Source organism: Netta rufina (assembly GCF_964035555.1).
Source record: "Netta rufina genome assembly, chromosome: 1".
Classification (NCBI taxonomy): domain Eukaryota; kingdom Metazoa; phylum Chordata; class Aves; order Anseriformes; family Anatidae; genus Netta; species Netta rufina.
Window position 1 is genome coordinate 3,740,768 of NC_140123.1, and position 17,260 is coordinate 3,758,027.

Genomic DNA, 17,260 nt, shown 5'->3' on the forward strand with positions numbered 1-17,260 from the left:
CCCGCTAGAAATAATCCCTAGGAGAGCGCGGAGGCGTCCTCGTGCGCTACGCTTCCCCCCAGTATTTGGAGCAGCTCCATTAGGAAAAATAAATAAATAAATAAAATAAAATAATAAAAGGGGGACAAAACCCCCATGGGGATCCGCCTGCGCCTCCACTCTTGCTGCCAGCTCACTGCTAGAAAAAAAAATAAAGAAAAAAAAACAAAGAAGAAGACAAACAACCCTACCAAAACAAGCCCTCCGCGTGCTTCTCCTGGCAGGGACAGAGCAAACAACACGTCCCGGGGATGAGTCACTGCCAGGACGCCCTGGGATGCTGCGAGGATGAGCGCGGGGAATGTTTATTTCCCCAGCTCTCGGAGCCGGATGGCATTCGAAAAAAGGCATCGTCGGGCTGAGGACACGTGCAGAGGCACCGGCTAAAGGTTTTCTCCAGCGGGTGGGTGGGGAAGGGCGTCTGGTTTGGGTGATTTGCCCTCTCGAGGAGCTGCAGGAGAGGGTGCAGGGACCGTAGTGATCAGCGCTGCCCAAATTGTGGCAGCAGAGCGCCCCAAAATTAAGGATGGGGCTAAGTGGGGCTGACCGCAGCTGCATCCTCCACTGCAGAGGAGCGCAAAGGAGTGCAATGAGGTGCTTTTGGTCGTCTGGGCTGTTATTTTCCAGCTGATTCCTGCTGTTTATTTCCATTTGCTTTCGAGAAACCGACTGGCTGAGGGAAAGGAGCATCTCCGCTTCGCAGACAGGGTTCAGCTGCTAAGGGCACGATTTCTTTTTCCCAGTTTCAGCCTTCCGAATGATTTTTGGCCTAGGCTGCTCCCCTTAGGTTTTTCTCTACTGCCAACAGCGAAAAAACCCCAATTACTTGCACATGCAGCACAGGATGGGAAGAATTACCCTAGAAAGAGGTGACGGGAGAGGCAGGGAGGCAAAGATCAGTGGAAATAAATAGCCATTAGTGCCAGAGCCCTGCTTGTATTTTTGCACAAAAATACTAAAAAATGGGGTGAATGCAAGCAATTTCTTCAGCATTTGCTTTGAATGGGCATGGGAACAGGGGGAAAAATCCCAGTGCTGGGGAGAAAAGGAGAGAGAGGAGAGGAAAAGGAGCCAAGCCAGATCACCCTGACCTCAACGCGTTACACATCCCAGCTATCTGAACAGAAATCGATTCTCTGAAGGACAAAGGGGCAGGAGGGAGAGTGACAAAAGCAGCCGAGCGGTGGTTGTGGCTGTAGCCAAAAAAAAAATAAAAAATCCCCCAAAACCCTGCAGGCCACCCTTGAAAGAGCAAATCCTTTCGTGTCAATATTCGGAGGGCAAAGCAAAAGGATGCGAGGTGCTCGCAGCCCTGGTGTCCGTGCGACCTTGAGCATCCCACCTGGGACACCCTTGGCAGAGAGCTCTGCCGGGGGACAACCACCTAAACCTTGGGACAAAAAACAGGTTTGAAACATTAAAGCCCTTTTTATGGAAAGCTCAGGTCTTTAATGTTGTGGGAGAGCAGAGAAAAAACTTTTTGCTATGAGAAAAACATGAACCTGCTTTACTTATGCATGCTTTAGTGCCATTTCGATTCAAGGGAGAGCACAGGAGGCCCAAATATTTGCACTTGGTATTACAGAAGAGCTGCCATCCCCGGCTCTTTGCAGAAGTGATTTATTTCCAGCTCTCCTTACCTTGGGGGAGAAACCTTATAACTCCCCGCTTGCTTGGGGAGTCCATAAAACAGCAGCGCTGTTACGGGGCTGCTTTACCATCACCCAGCAAAGAAGTGATGGGAAAGGGAAGGTGACTCCCGAATTTCTCCTCTCCTCTTCCCTTGGGAATTTTGCAAGCATGCATGGGACCAAAATGCAGGAGTTTGGCCCCATTTTTGTCTCCATGGCTGCAATACGGTGTCCCTAAACCAGAGAGTGGGGTCAGTGTCAGCAGGGGATGGTTCATCCCCAGAAAACATGCCTGTAGGGACAGAGACTCAAAATAACATCACTATTTTCCTCGTTTTTCCCCTGCTGGATGCTCAGCTCTCCCTGGAAGTCACCGTGGAAGACCCCAGACTCCCTTTCCCATCGACGCAGCCTTCAATTTCAGAACCAGCGCCTCCGCAAAGGTGTTGTGGGGCATTTGGCTCATTTAAGGGCTACAGACGTGCCCTGTCTACATGCCAGGCTCAGCTAAAGAAATCCTAAAGGCGGATCCATCCCTGAGATGTTGAGGGTCAAACGCAGGGAACAAAATCTCCGCAAGCAATGGGAGGACTGCAGCTTCCACAACGCGAGCTCTGCGACACCGATGCTCCAGCAAAGAAAAAAAAGCAAAGTGCCACAAAAGCCATCCTGGATTTCTCTATCCCTCATTAAAAACCCGAGCCCAGCCCATTTTGCAGTCTATTAACAGTGCTCAGTGGAGGCAGAGAAAGAAAAGGTCCCTTCCTGGGAGCAGCTCGCCTTGCCATCGGGTTAGAGATACCCGTGACCCGCCAAGCTTCATGCATAAAGAAATCACGAGTTTAGTCACAGAAAAGGCTTCAGTAGCAGCTAAAACCTGCACGTTTCCCTCTCCCTCTTCTTTTTAAGATGTAACGATTGGGAAAAAAGACTTAAAATTTATTCCCCACACATTGCCATAATCAAATAAGATGCTAATGTTATTAGCATGGGACCTTGCATCGCAAATGACTTCGAATCATATTCCCTTTCCAAGTGCCAGAGTTTCATTTAAATCGGTCTCCACAGCAACTGGAAGCAAAATGCGGGATGGAAATCTTCCTCGCTGGGTGTGTGAGTGAGGAATTTCACGGCGGAGCCATGGTCGGCGGGCCTGTGCCAGCCATCTTCCACCCAACTGGTTATCAGCTTCTCACAGATAACCAGGGCCAGGAGCAGAGGGAACGGCCTCGACTTGTGCCAGGGGAGGCTCAGGTTGGCAATGAGGAGACATTTCTGCTCAGCAAGAGCGGTCAGGCCTTGGGACGGGTTGCCCAGGGAGGTGGGGGAGTCCCCGTCCCTGGGGGTGTTCAAGGAGAGGTTGGACGTGGTGCTTGGGGACAGGGCTTGGTGGTGACATTGGTGGTAGGGGGTGGTTGGAGCAGGTGATCCTGGAGGATCTAGGATGGGGAGAACCTGCAGCATCCCCTGGCCAGTGCCCACCAGATGATTTCACGGTTTCATCCCACAGAAAACGCTTCCCAAAACCATTTGAAAATGAGCTAAGCTTCATCATGCTGTGGTTGGAAAGCCACTGGCTAGAAACCTGCTCTCCTTTCCCATCAAAACATTTTCCCAGCCACTCCACTCGTCTTCCCTGCACTTGTTTCGCTCTTTGATCATCATTACATCAACAGGCACGGGGTGAGGATCCTCGTCCTGGTTGGGGCTTCTCGTTTTTTCCCCTAATAAAATGAACGTCAGCAACACGGCCCACAAAAAACGTCTTTGAGAGCAATGTCAGCAAGTGGGAGGCGCCTCGCTCGAGAGCGGCTGAAAGTTCACGCAATGAAAAAATAAAAAAAAAAAAAACAACCAGCCCCGACCAGCCTCTGGGCTCTGTTAGTAATTATCTGGGCTCCGGTGGGTGTTAAAACATCTGTACTGGTTTGGCAGGGAGCGGGGAGCGTGGCTCGTGCCAAAAGGCAAGGGCTGGCGTGGGCTGAAAGCAGCGCGGCGATGCTTGAGCGCGGTCTTCGTGCTGAGAAACGCGGGGCTGGCAGCCTCTCCTTGCGAGTGCTTTGGGGTTGGGGTCATCCCCATCCCCGTCCCCATCCCTGTCCCTGCTGGGACCGTCCCGAGGAGGAGCTGAAGGTCCTTAAAGCAGCCCCAAATCCTGCTGGGTTTCACGTCCCCCCGGGTTTTGCCAGTTCATCTCCATGTTGCGCTCTCGCGGCTCTTATTTCTAGGGAGAAACGTTTCCACGTGGACGCCCCCCATCTGGCTGTGGGCCAGCAGCTCTCTCCCCCCTGGATATTGCAGCACCGAGCAGCTCCCGGCACGACTGCTGGTGCTTGAACCTTGTGCACTGAAGCTCGGGCTCCTTCGGGGGTTGTTTGTAACGCGGAGCAGCAGCGGGGCTGGGTTTAGCGGGGTAGCAGAGCGTAGCGAGGCGCTCGGCCCTCAGCAGCATCTGTCACGATCGCCCTGCGAGGAATATTTTTGGGCTTTGGCATTCCTCGTGCCCTGACTCAGGAGCAAAACATCCTCCAGCATCTAAGGACTGGAGCAAATTCTCTCTCCCCTGATGCTCCCTCACGGGATGGGAACGATCCCAAGCAATCTCCCTGTGCAGCATCCCCTCTCCCTCCTCTTCCTCCCCCAGACACAGCTCACAAAGCTCTGCGAGCCCGTCCCCAGCACCCAGGAGAGCCAGATTACATTAGCACCCTCGAGGCTGTGCCCGTCTCCTTGTGCTCACCACAGATGGCAGCAGCACCCAGACCAAAATCCCGAGCCTCCTGCCCGGCGCATCTCTTCCCGCTTGGCTTAGGACCAGCTGAGAAATCTTCTGACATCCTCCAGCTGCAACGTGCCACTCGATCAAAAGGGAGCCTGCCAAGGCGTCGTCCGCAGCCAGAAACCATGAGAAACCTTCAGAGGGGATAAGGGAATTTGAAGTGGAGGGGGAGAAGGTCAAGGTGCTTCGATTCCTTCTCCTCGGATCGCTTTTTGGGGGGGTGGATGGCGGTGTTTTGGCTGGAAATCCTCAGGATGCACTTTCGTGATTTTTTTTTTTTGAAATTCATTCCAACTTGGAATCAAAACGCATAAATCAAAACCGAGGCTGAGGATGGATGGAAATGAATTCCAAGGAAGAAGAGCACACTGAATTTTTACCACCACTTGCCGCTCGGAGCTGAGCCTCCGTATGTGCCTTCGGCGAGCTCCTTCCTTACAGGAATGGGATTTGTCGTATTTTAATTCCTAATTAAATTCCAATCTCTAATCACCTATGTAAACCATGCCCTAACAAGGCTGCTAAAGAGGCTCTGGGTCAGATCCAGTTCCTGGTGTCCCCTTATCTGTGTCTTCGCCCGTGAGATGAAATAGTGCTTGGCAGCAAATGTGTATGGCACCGGCCACAGCAATGCAAGAATTACCAGGAGCAGATGAGAGAAGCCAGCCTGCTCCAGCTTTCCACTTCCAAAAGCTCCAGAGAAAGCTGGGAACTTCACAGGGATCACTCCTGCAGCAACGGGAAAAACTGATTTATGCCTCACTTCCCCATTTCCAGCACTTCTTACAGCAAATATTTTCACCCCACCGATACAACCATGAGCATCCTTGCACCAATGGAAGTTTGGGAAGGAGGGGAAGCCACGGGAATACAGACATTAGGACTGAGACATTAAAAAAAAAATAATGTAATGACTTCTAAAAATACACTGGACAGCCCTCCAGGAAAAAGTCTTTTCCACCAAGAATTTCGGAGACAACCCCCTGGCAGATAAGGAGGTGGCCTGTGAGCAGGTTTTGACCCGACCACTAATTGCCAGAAGCAACCATCAGCTAGCAAAAAAAAGGCTCATCATGGATTTTTATGGATTTCAAGTGGGTATTTGAAAGGCTCCATCATGACTCATTGGAGAGCAATTCGAGCTGTTAGGGCCAGCCAGCCAAAATAATTAACCAGCGTCAAGGCTTTCTGTCAAGGTTGAGCCTGCACGGAGGGTACGCGAGCTTCGGGGAACGATTTTTCCCAGATAAAAAATAGCAAATGCAGGGAGCCACTCGAGCCCAGCTTACTCTCAAGGCAAGCAGCAGCTGCATTGGCCAGGAGAGGACTTGGTTACGTGCAGCGTGAGGAAATCTTGTAGGTGAGATGCTGTTTGGCACCCTAATAAACAGCTACAAAGGGTGGGACTCCAGTGGGGCCGTGCCCCTTCCCACCTTGGAGGGGATGCTACCAGGGAACTGGTGCTCCAGTTTTGCCTGCTGGGATTGCTGGGGTGCCTCTGCTCCTCAGCGTGCTCTGAGGTCTGGTATTTCCCCGCAGGGTCACGTTATGAAAATCACAGAAGCAAAGAAAATTTGGAGTGGGGAGGGACCTTTGGGGATGGTCTAGGCCAACCTCCTGCTCTGGGCAGGGGCAGCTCAGGGCTGTGTCCTGTTGGGTTTTGAGTAGCTGCAAGGGCAGAGACTCCACAGCCCCCAGCGTTTGAGTGCCCTCACGCTAAAAAGTGTATTTATTATTTTTTTTAAACTATTATTTTCTTTTCAGGAGCTGTGCCCAAGTGTCCCTTTTAAAACCACTTCTAGCTTGGAGAGGACAGAAACCATCACCACACTACCTCCACCAGCAAAAGGCAGAAGTTTGGTCCTCTATGAGATGTTCTCAGCCTTTCTGCAGGGAGCCAGGATGTGGCCAGGGCACCTAAGGGGCATTTTCACGTGCTCCTGTATCCCCAAATCAGGTGTAACCCTCCGGTCCAAATAATAAATCACCTTTGCTGGAGCCCGGACAATGCAGCGCACTAAATAATGCAGGCAGCGTGCTGGAGAAGCAGGCAGCAATTATAAGCAAAGCACAGAAGCCATCTCGGGAAGAAGTGTTATCTTTGCAGATAAAATCAGTAATAAATGCTACTGCATTCATAAATAAAAATCAGTCTGGAAACAAACGCCGAGTGGTGTCACGGAAAGTTCACCGCAATCGACAGCTTCACGGCTCCTTCCTGCTTCATGAGCATATTCACTCGGAGGCTTTCAAGGCTTTAGAAAGCTTTCTCTTCACTCAGGCTTCGTTTTAATTGGAAATATAAAGCAAGGCAAAGCAGTAAACAAACAGGCATCGGGGTCCGGGAAATGAGAGAGCTTCAATCTGCCCTGGCTTTTAGCACGCTTCACAAAGCTGAGCTTAGGGGGTATAAACACGTGGCCCGCGTCCAATGTTGGGGAAAAAACAACGTGAAATACAAGGGGAGGTGTGGTGATTGTGGGGGAAAAGAGCCATGATGGGAAAAGCAGCCCTAAATAATTTGACACGCAGGTCACTGATTTCCTCCCTCGTCCCCCAGCTTGCCCCCGCACAGATTTTGGGGTTCTGCCCCCATCACTTTGCCTGGGTTGAGCCCCACGCGTGGGGCACCTGCATCTACACGTGCATATAACGGAGGCTCTGAGGACACGGGGTGCAGCAGGACAAACCCCAGCACTACCCAGCCCAGGACCCTTCTGGGAAACATCAGCACGGGCAAATCCAACTGCGACTTTCCTCCCGGCTGGCTGATGCTCAAAATTTTTCCCTCCTTCCCTCCCTCCCTCCTTCCCTTGTGCTCAGGCCGTGCTGCTTCACCGGTCACTTTGCTCCAAGCCCATCAGCTGTTTTTCTTTCCGAAAGCTTTGCGTGGTTTTGCTTTCTGATCTGATGCTGATACCGTCCGCCACGCTCATTTTTCCACGGTCACTCAGTCAGCCGAAAAATTCCTCGGCGCCCATTAACCTAATGGGGCTGACCTGATGCGCGCAGGGGCTCGCAGCGATAAAAACCAATTAGAAAATGAAGAATTGTTTGAAATGGCTTTCTCCTTCGGGGTACCTGGGCCAGGAGGCAGCCCTGGGAAGGGCTGAGAGGCGCGAATACGGCGTGCCAGGCTCTGCTGGGAGGGCTGGGCAACGCCTTCTGCTCTAATAAAACATCAAAAAAAAAAATAAAACAACTCTCAAACTTGACATTTCTTCCTCCCCTCTCAGCTCAAATCCCAGCCCTAGCTCAGTGAACCCAGTGGGACCTTGGCCAGGAAAGGGCAGGATTTTCCCCAACCCTCCAGCTCTATATTTATCTCCAGCAGGGGCTGGACAGCCTTGCACTGGGCGCCTGCTGGGAACCAGTCAAGAAGGACTGGAAGATTTTGCTCGTCAGGCTTTTTTGAAAGCTGCACACGTACCTTCTTTTTCTGCTGGTGGATGGTTTTTGTTATTTGCAGCAGGAGAGGAGGGTTCTTCGCCTGTAAACCCAGCTGCATCCTCTGCCAGCTCTGCTGGGGGCTCTCCCAAAATGACAGTGATACAGGTTTGCAATTACAAAGCCAAGAGATGTCCTGGATCTTCCAGCCCTTCAAAATGTCCAGAGCCAATATAAAATTAAAAAAAAAAAATAATCCTAAATTCCCATATTCTAACAATAATGCTGATCCAGCATTGCAAGCCTTGGATATTCATGGCATCAGGCCCCTGAAGCCAGAAGCTTGGCTTCCTAATCATGCAGATCCCTTAAGACTTTTTCTCTTGCTTTCTGGTTTCCAAAGCCCTCTGTATCTCTGCTTTAATCTTTTTCTTGGCACCCAAACGGGCTTGAAATCTGCTCTTGGTGCTCGCTCTGGCCCTGCAATGCTGCTGGTAACACAACGTGATGAAGAGCTGAGTACAGCAAGCAAAGAAAGGTATGGAAGAAAGTAGGGGTTGGTCCTTGTCTGATGTAAATGAAACGATGACAAATGGTTCCACCTCACCTCAAACACCTCAAAAGCCTGGGGAGAAGACCTGAGATGGATGGGATTCATCTCAGCATGCTTTGAGGAGTCTACGAGGTGGATGTTTCCACCTGAGCTCAGCAATCCTCATTCTCCGGAGAGTCAAGGGACAGAAACAGGCACTTTTAGGGTGCAAAATTATCTGTTGCAAATGGATTCACCCCATTTCAGACATTTTTTGCCACTTTTGCCCTAAAAATGGGCGTGTTACAACCAGCTGCCCACGGCATCGACTCCTTCTCCCAAAGGCCATGGGAATCGCAGCAAGGGGACCCTGATTGGTTGGTAGAAATCTGCAGTGGTCTCTGCTTGTTTCTTTCTTCTAGGAGCAAATTCCTGCTTGTCAGTGGCTCTGGGCTCTCCAGCAGACTCATTAGCACCTGAACTAGCTCATCTCCAAAGGGAAAGAGGGAAAAAAAGGCAGGGGGAAAGGAGGAGGGGAGGGGGGGGGAAGTCAGCAGGCACTTAACTGCTCTCAAGCCGCTCCTTTGTGCCAAGACCACTCCATCTCTGGTATTGTTTACACTGAAATAAAAGCTGAACAGTGTCAGATCCTAAAATAACTTGCTGTTTGTGGCTCAGGAAAACCAGGGTCAGGGAAGTTTGGAGCGAATTTAAAGAGGCAGGATGGCGAAGGGATAGGCTAGGGCTCCCACAAGGAGGTGGCTGCAGGAAAATGAAGTTAGGAATGAGGCTGGTGCGAAGTTAGATGGGGTCAGTGGGTTCCCAGCCCCACTCCAGGTGGGCTGGATAGGGCCAGGGGCTGAGATGTGCCATCCCCAGGTATGAATCTGCAGCCACGATTGTTGCCCTCGCTGGGCAAAGTCAGCAGACGTTGGAGAGAAACGCAGTGGGATTGACCCCAAACGCCCCTGAGATGTGTAATCAGGGGGTGTAGGTGTGAAATCTGGTGATTTAAAAGGAGCTCCGTCATGCTAAGTGGACAAAATATGGATGGGAACACCGAGGGAAAGGCTGCATCTATTTATAGGGACTGTAGGGTGGGAGGAAAGGGCTCGATGACCCCACGTTGCCGCCCCAATGCAGACCACCACCACGTCCCAAACGAGGCAATTAGGTTTTTGGGTGGGTTAAGGACATACACGGAAGGAACCAGAGCAGATCTGCCCCACAGCTCGAGCTCAACTCAACCCCGACCTCGCTCGTTGCTTGCCAAAGCGCCCCGTAGACCGCAAAGTCAAAGCCAAGGCCAAGCAACTGGAGTCAAAAGAAGCTGAACCATCAAATCCTGGCCCCTTTGGAGGGTGTAGGGCTCAGCAGGGTGTAGTCTGGTGGCCTGCTTGGCTGCCCTTAGGTGGCAGTGCTGCCTGCAGATCCTAAAACACAGCACTCGGGGCTTGGGGTGCCTTCAGAGATGCAAGGACAGCCCCACGCCTCCCTCCTTGCCCCTATTTCTCGGCCACCGGCGAGCTCCCCGGCACGCTGCGGGGCTTGCAGCTCATCCAGGGTGCGAGTAGGGAAGGAAGCAGGCGTGTGCCGGGCACAATAGCAAGGAAGTACCTGGTCATTAGGGTTTCCCCTCTGGTTTCTGGCCATAGGAGAGGTGGAGGCAGAGGGAATTGGGGGCTGCCCCGGGGCTGTCCCCTGGTTTGGGCTTCCCGGTGCCTCGCCGAGCTTTGGGGCAGCTCCCAGCCTCCAAACAAACCTTTGGGGTTTGCGTGGTGCTGTGTTTTTCCTCCCTGAGCTCAGCAAACGTCCACGCAAAGCTGGAAGCAGCAGGGTGAGAGGCATTGCTGGCCTGATACGGCACTGAGATGTTTTTGGGGGTGGAGAGGAGCAGGAGCAGCCGCACGCTGTGGGGCAGGAGCAAGCTGAGGCGAAGGAGGAAGGAGAGTCCCCTTCTTCCCAGCTGGGAAAGCATCAGCCCTGCAGACTTAGCAGGCAGAGACACTCAGCTCTCCATTAAACATTAATGCCCGGCCCTGCCTGGCACTCGGCGAGCCGCTTAAAAGCCCGGGGAGCGCTGGGGATTGATCCCAGCCGGGATGCACAGCATCAACCCCGAGCTTTGAGGATGGAGCGAGGAGGGAGCCGACCCCTGCACCTCGCAGCAAGCGGGGACGCAGATAAAAGAAACCAAGTCCTGGATGATAAAAAAAAAAATGAAAAGAAAAAGCACTCCACGACCCTATTTTTTGGCTGAGGACGAGCGTGCCCGGGCTGGGAGGGAGAGGCCACTGCTGCCAAACGCAGCCCACGGGGCAGGAGCCGAGTGCTGGCCCTTTCCCACGCCCCGCTCAGCCTCACCGAGCGCCTTCAGCTCGCAGCAGGGGCGGTCGCTCATCCCCTGAGCCGCTGCTGCTCCTTCTGCTCTGCTTTTTTCACCGTGGCCAGGCTGCCGTTTGTCGGGGAGAAGCTGTAGGATGAGTGCTGGGAAGCCTCAAGCATGGGGGTGAGACGTCAAGGCCGAGCTGAGGCGTGCAAACGGGGCTGAAACGCTGCGGATATTCCCCTCTCTCCTTCCAGTGCAGGGTAAAACCTCGAGCACAGGGGCAGCAACACGGTGAAATATTAAAATCCCATGAGGGTTTGATCGGTGCCCGTGAGTCAAAGCCCTGGGAGAGCCCGTGCCCCAAGAAGGAGGCCAAAAAAGGAAAAAAAAGGAGCAGGGAGGTGAGTGGGGGCAGAATTAGGAAGGTACCTACTTCTTCATCCATTCTTAATCCATCCGAAATAAGTGACCTGTGCACAGGACCCCTGCGAGGACACGCTCCCTGCACGCAGGTCCACGAGAAATTAAATCACAAGGGTTTTTTTTTCCTGAAGGAGCAGCTCCAGGAAGGGTTAATGGCAGATGAGATACGTTGAGCGGGCTTTATTTATTTATTTTTCCTCCCCCCTTTTTTTTTCTTCTTTCTTCCCCCCCCCCACCCCAAACCAAACAACAAAAGCGCCTGAGAAAATGCAGCGCGCAGCTGAGAGCTGGCCGCCTGCCCACTAGGGCAGGGAAAATGCAGCTGGCTGGAAGCACAGCGCGGTGCCCACGAGCTTGGGATCCTGCCACAGCCCACGGCGGAGGGGCCCTGGGAACTCGACGGCCACGGGATAACCAGAAATATTCACCCCAAAGCGAGGGCGACGGCGGAGATGCCGGGATGGGGCCGGCACCCAACGGGGAGCAAAGAGAAGGGATGGAAGCAGCCCGGATCCCACCCTAAAAGCAAGGAAAATCTTGGGGGATTTGGGGTTTTCGCCACATCCCTGGCCGCCAGCTGGAGAAAGCAGCATCGGGGTTGCCCTCCCGGTGAGGCTGGTGTGGTCTGCAAGCAGTAATTAGCTATCAAAGCAGCGAGGTGCAGGCAGAAACAGGGAGCTGCAGGGGGCTGGGTAAGCACCTGGGAGCCAATTTCATTTCCCCTCTCCTGGTAAAAGCAATCTCGCCGCTCCGCAGCTCCTTCCAGGAGGCTTTGGCGGTGCTGGGGACCGCGTCTCCTCTTCCACCTAAGTCCCCGAGGCTGCGGGCAGCTCCCTTTTGATGAGCCAGATGTGCAGCCACGCCGAATTGTGCTCGGCTCCATCCGTGTCTTAATCCTCAGAGCCTCCCAGTCTAGACAGGACACGACCGGCTAATGCAAAAACCAAGCGAGAGGAGATCGACCGCCTCCCGTCGCGCTGCGAGCAGCAGGAAGCATCAAAGAGCACTTTGGCCATCTTTTTTTGGGGGTTTCTTGCAAAGGTTTTTTGCCTTTTTTTTTTTTTTCCAGGCAGGCTTTAGGGTTAGGGTGCTGCAGCCACGGGTGTCGTGTCCCCGGGAATGGGAACAACCTGCAAGATGCCCACGGGAGCTTCCCCGGCCATAGGAAGCTTCTGATCTCATTCCACCTGGCTGCTGGGATGGTGGTGGGGGTAATTAATTGGTGCAATTAGCACGGAGCTACCCCTGCCTCTGATGGTTAGCTTTTTGGGGCATCCATTTCCTGGCTCTTTGAGGCTGCACGGAGCCTGCAAGCTCAGCCTCGAGCCCTGGGTGTTACCCAGCACAAATGTGATTTAATTTTGGAAATCCAGAGGGATTTCCCAAATTACCCACCCACAGGGTGGCCAGGTGGGCTTCTAGGAACCTTGTGGGGTTCAACAAGGAGGAGTTTAGGGTCCTGCCCCCAGACAGGGACAGCACCAGGACGTGCAGGCAGCCTGGGAGCTCGCAGCAAAGAGCAAAGGAAAGGCTCCTGCCAGAGGTCACCACTTCGGTGAGCACCAAAGCGAAGCCCCAGCCCTGAATAATTCATGCTCCCTCTTTCTGCAGCATCTGGACACATCTGCTGTGCTCGCCGCCGCAGGCTCGCTCGCAGCTGACTCAGAAAATTGCGTTTTGGCAGCCGGGTACTGTTTCAAGTGGGTACTTTCCCTCCGGCGTTAAGCGAGCTGTGATTTTTGTGACAAACAGGGATTTTTGCTCCTCTTTTGCTGATGTCACTCCACGTCGTCCCGCGGGGAGCAGCGCTTGGATCCCTGCAGTCTAACAAATCCTCGCTTCCCTTTGGGACAGATGGACTTGCAGCCAGGAGATCGTTTTCCCTTTGGATGCCCCAGGTTTCTATTTCACCCCAGCCCGGTATCGATCCCGCTGTCCCTGCTCTGGCAGCTCATTTTCCTAAAGGGGAAGGAAAAAAAAAAAAAAAAAGCTCCCCCCCGAGCTGAACGCAGGCGGAATGGAAAACGCAGAGCTCTTATAAAGGTGCCTACGATTTCACCAAACCTTGCTGCATCCATGGCGTCGCCACGGGATGCCATTTAATTCAGCCTGACCTTTCCCTGCGAGATTGTGCTCGTGGCGTTGTCCAGGATCCCTTCAGCCGCTCGCATTGCCAAGGTGACGTCCCGTTTGAATGCGTCAGCGGGGGAAGATCGCGCCGCCGCGATGCTTTGTTTGCTGTCCTGCCCGACGGGATCTTGGCAGGGATTCAGCAGATCGCAGCTGCTCCGGGCTGGACCGAAAGAGAGGCAAGCTGGGCGGCGTGACGGGGAGCTTTGTGCAGGCGGAGCACGAGGCTGGGGTCCCCTTTTTGCGAGAAGATCTTTTTTTTTGGGGATGAGACGGGAGAAAAGTAACGCACGGAGAGGGTTTATGCTGGATGCTGTGAGGAGAAGGCTCTCAGCATGGCACTGGCACCTCCTGGCAGCCACCTCCTTTGGCAGCAGGTGCTGGGCTGGTTTTGGAGCCCCAGCTGAGCTCCTCCAACCTGTGGCTTGAGGCTTGGGGAAAGCCCAGATGAGATAAAGCCACGGACGAGATAAAGCCACGGACGAGATAACGCCACATACGAAATAAAGCCGTGGATGTGATAAGGCCACAGATGAGATAAAGCCATGGATGAGATAAAGCAAAGATGCCCACAGCTGATACCAGGCACAGCGGGGCTGCACCCCAGGTGCTCAGCCCCATCCCGTGGTGTTCAGGATGGATGTGACCCCTCATGGTTCCTCCGAACGAAATTTGCAGCCCTTGAGGAGCAGCTGGTGACACCGTTTTGAGGAACAGCCCTGGTGGGGTGGCCGTGAAGGGGACGTGGAGGTGGCTCAGTGGTGCTTGAGGCAGCATCTTGCCAAAGCAAAGCTGGGCTTGGGTGGCACAAAACCACCCAACATTTACCTCCTCCCACCCAAGGCTTTCCCAGTGTGTCCCAGGAGGAGATGGGGATGTAGGTGGGGAGGTTGTGAGTGTCCACACAACACAGTGTTGGTGTTGGGGACAACCACAGCAGGATGAGGGACACGATCCCATTAAACCTCTCACCACACCCCACTCCACCAAAGGGCTGAAACTCCTGGAAAAGGGGGATTTCACCGCTGAATCCCATGACTCTCAAGGGGACTTTGGTGGTGGATGAAGACAGAGGCTGCAGCTAAAAGACACCCCAAAACCCACCAACTTCCCATAAGAGGCTCAGAAGCCTACAGTCACGGGGAAAAAAAATAAATTGGGTGGCTTAGAGGGGCAAAGCCTGCTCTGCTTTGGATGCTGAAGGTAGGAAACCCCCGTGGAGGTTCCCCGTGTGTTCATCCAGAGACGAGCCAGACCCCAGCCCTGCACCCTCGTCCCGTGGCTCTGATTGAAAGAGGTGCATCAGAGAGGATGGGACGGGACATATTTTGGCTGTGGACACGGTACCTGTGTTCTCCTCGGACTGGTTGAAGCCGCAGATCTGGCAGATGCTGCGAACCCACTTGTTCATGTCGTCTTCGGTCTCGGCCACCAGATAGAAGGTCCTGTCGCTGGTCTTGATGTCAAAGATGTAGCTGTCCTGCAGCTCCTTCTTGTTGAAGGTCAGCCCCGCGTCCACCTGCTCGCAGAAGTTGAGGTTGATCACCCGCAAAGGTTTCTTGGAGTGGTCATTTTTGTAGTACTCCAGGACGTCGGGGTCGCCGCTCATCCGACCGCTGCGCAGGACAAACCAGCGCTTCTTCCATGCCTGAAACCAAGCAGAGAGGGAGCATCAACCCCACTGCTCAAGCCACGAGGGCCACGAAACCACTGCCATGCATGGGGTGACACAGGTGGGCGTCCCCTTTCCACCCCAGGATGCTCAGGGACTGGGCGTCCATACAAGCAGCACACAGACCTAGGACTTTGAGACCCAAATCCCGCTGGTTATTTGGTTAGGTATGAAAATCCTAATGGCTTAGTGACCCCGAGAAGTGCTAGTCCTGGGGCTTAGAGCAACCCTGCTCCCACCCTACAGCTCAGACATGCTCTTAGGACCTGAATACCCTTCGTTCCTGGATGACAATCTGCCAAAATGCCTTTCAGCAGCTTAGAGGATCTCAGGAGCTTCGGACACAACACCCTAGGTCCCCCGTCCATCAGAAAAACCCCTAAGAGGGGAGCATCTGCAGATACCGAGCACGCTGATCCCATCTCTGTTTAAATACCAGGATAGAAAGGCTAATAAAAACAAGGGGAAAGCAGTTTGGCTTTTTAAATATCAGGAATAATGCCAGGGGAGAATCCAGGCTTCATTTGTTTTTCCGCATCTTCTGCTCCCGAGTACGTAGGAAGCTCCGTAGTGAATAAAAGGTTATTATTGATTTCTAGGTATGGCAGCCCTTGGAAAAGAAATGCCAGTCATCAGCCCTGGTGCTGGGGGTTGAATATGGACGTTCGAGGCCTGTCAGAGCATTTTGGACTAAATATGGGACAGGGTAAATTGAACACATGGTCATCTTGCACTTGATCCCTTGCACTGCCCCAGACTTTTCAAAAACAGTTGGGAGCCACAAAGATAAAGTCCTAAATGCTACAAGTGCCGTGTCGTATGGAGAACCAGGCAGGCGTAACTCCAAAGAGTTTTTGGAGTTCCCTGGGCTGCCCAGGGAGGTGGTGGAGTCACCATCCCTGGAGGGCTTCAAAAGATGTTTAGATGTAGAGCTCAGTGACATGGTTTAGTGGAGGACTGGTTGGTGTTAGGTCAGAGGTTGGACTGGGTGATCTTGGAGGTCTCTTTGCACCAAAGGATGCCACGGGAGCAGATGTCATCCCTACCACCCCGCCCCAGCCATGGATGTTTGTTATTTTTATTATTTTTCCAAATCGCCAGTTTTTGGGTTCATATGACGGTGAGAGGCTAGGGCACGAGAAAGCACATGACATCCCTAAGAAGGAAGAACCAACAGCCACAGACATCTTTGACAACCCAAGAGAGCCTCGGGGAGGTGCTGGGACCTCCACGATGCTCCCCACGAGGTGACGACAGCCCCACGAGGCTCCACCTGTAGGTGACGGGGCACGAGCCAGGTCTTGGACACCCACCTCCATCAGGATCCTACAGCTCTGGAGAACGCGGTGGTTTAAATAAAGGAAAAAAAACCTTGTGATTATTTGCATCGTGCTTCCCAAAGGCTTAAAAATAGCTTTTGTTCGTGTCTTTGAGAGGTGTAACCTAATCAGTTTTGCACCGATTCCTAATCTGGCTGCCGGGGCTGGGAAAAAAAAGCTTCAGTGCAGGCTTCCAAGTGCAGCGGAGCAGCAAATTGCTTAGCAAGAGGACTTGCGGGGCTGGCAGGTTTTGGTTTCGTCTGGGAGATGCTCACCCATTTCTTCTCAGACAGCTGCTCCTAGATGAAGAAATACACACACGAGGGAGCCGTGTCCGGCCGCTGCAGGGGAAAAAAGAGTTTCCCCAGGCAGCAGCAATAATTTGCCAGTCCATCTCCTCAAAATGGGTTAGCCAAATCTTTGGGGAACAAACTCATGAACATTTTTTTATCTAGCTCTGAAATGCCCCGTTAGCTTCTTCCTGATAACACCAAGCCATTTCTTTGCAGCTAAGTTGCATTAGAAAAAACACAAAACACAGCAACTCGGATCCAGAATTTAGGGCTTTTAGGGAAAAAATAGAAAGAAATGCTGCAAGCGATGCCAGTGATGCCACCACAGTTCTCCTTTTTGTCTCTTTTACAAGACCCACAACTTCTCTAGTTCTCTGTGGTCTGTCTGGTAGCAGTGGAAAGCCCCACACAGACAGTATTTGGAAGAGGAAATGGAATAGAAAATGGTAGAAAGGGTAAGAGGGAAAGGAAAGGAAAGGAAAGGAAAGGAAAGGAAAGGAAAGGAAAGGAAAGGAAAGGAAAGGAAAGGAAAGGAAAGGAAAGGAAAGGAAAGGAAAGGAAAGGAAAGGAAAGGAAAGGAAAGGAAAGGAAAGGAGAGGAAAGGAGAGGAGAGGAGAGGAGAGGAGAGGAGAGGAGAGGAGAGGAGAGGAGAGGAGAGGAGAGGAGAGGAGAGGAGAGGAGAGGAGAGGAGAGGAAATATTTCCCTAGAAATCTCTCTGCCCTTCT

General features: G+C 52.8%; 1 protein-coding gene across 1 annotated transcript in view; it reads right to left on the reverse strand.

The window, feature by feature from the left end:
* The window catches only part of GAB2 (GRB2 associated binding protein 2), a gene marked incomplete at its 3' end in the record, with an annotated part of 29,280 nt that extends 14,406 nt beyond the window's left edge, over window positions 1-14,874 (reverse strand). Inside the window, exon 1 of the mRNA XM_084306008.1 lies at window positions 14,598-14,874. Within this exon, the coding sequence (XP_084162134.1) occupies window positions 14,598-14,859 (262 nt within the window). The 5' untranslated portion in view covers window positions 14,860-14,874. The remainder of the gene's footprint in view (window positions 1-14,597) is intronic.
* Window positions 14,875-17,260: the final 2,386 nt, after the last annotated feature.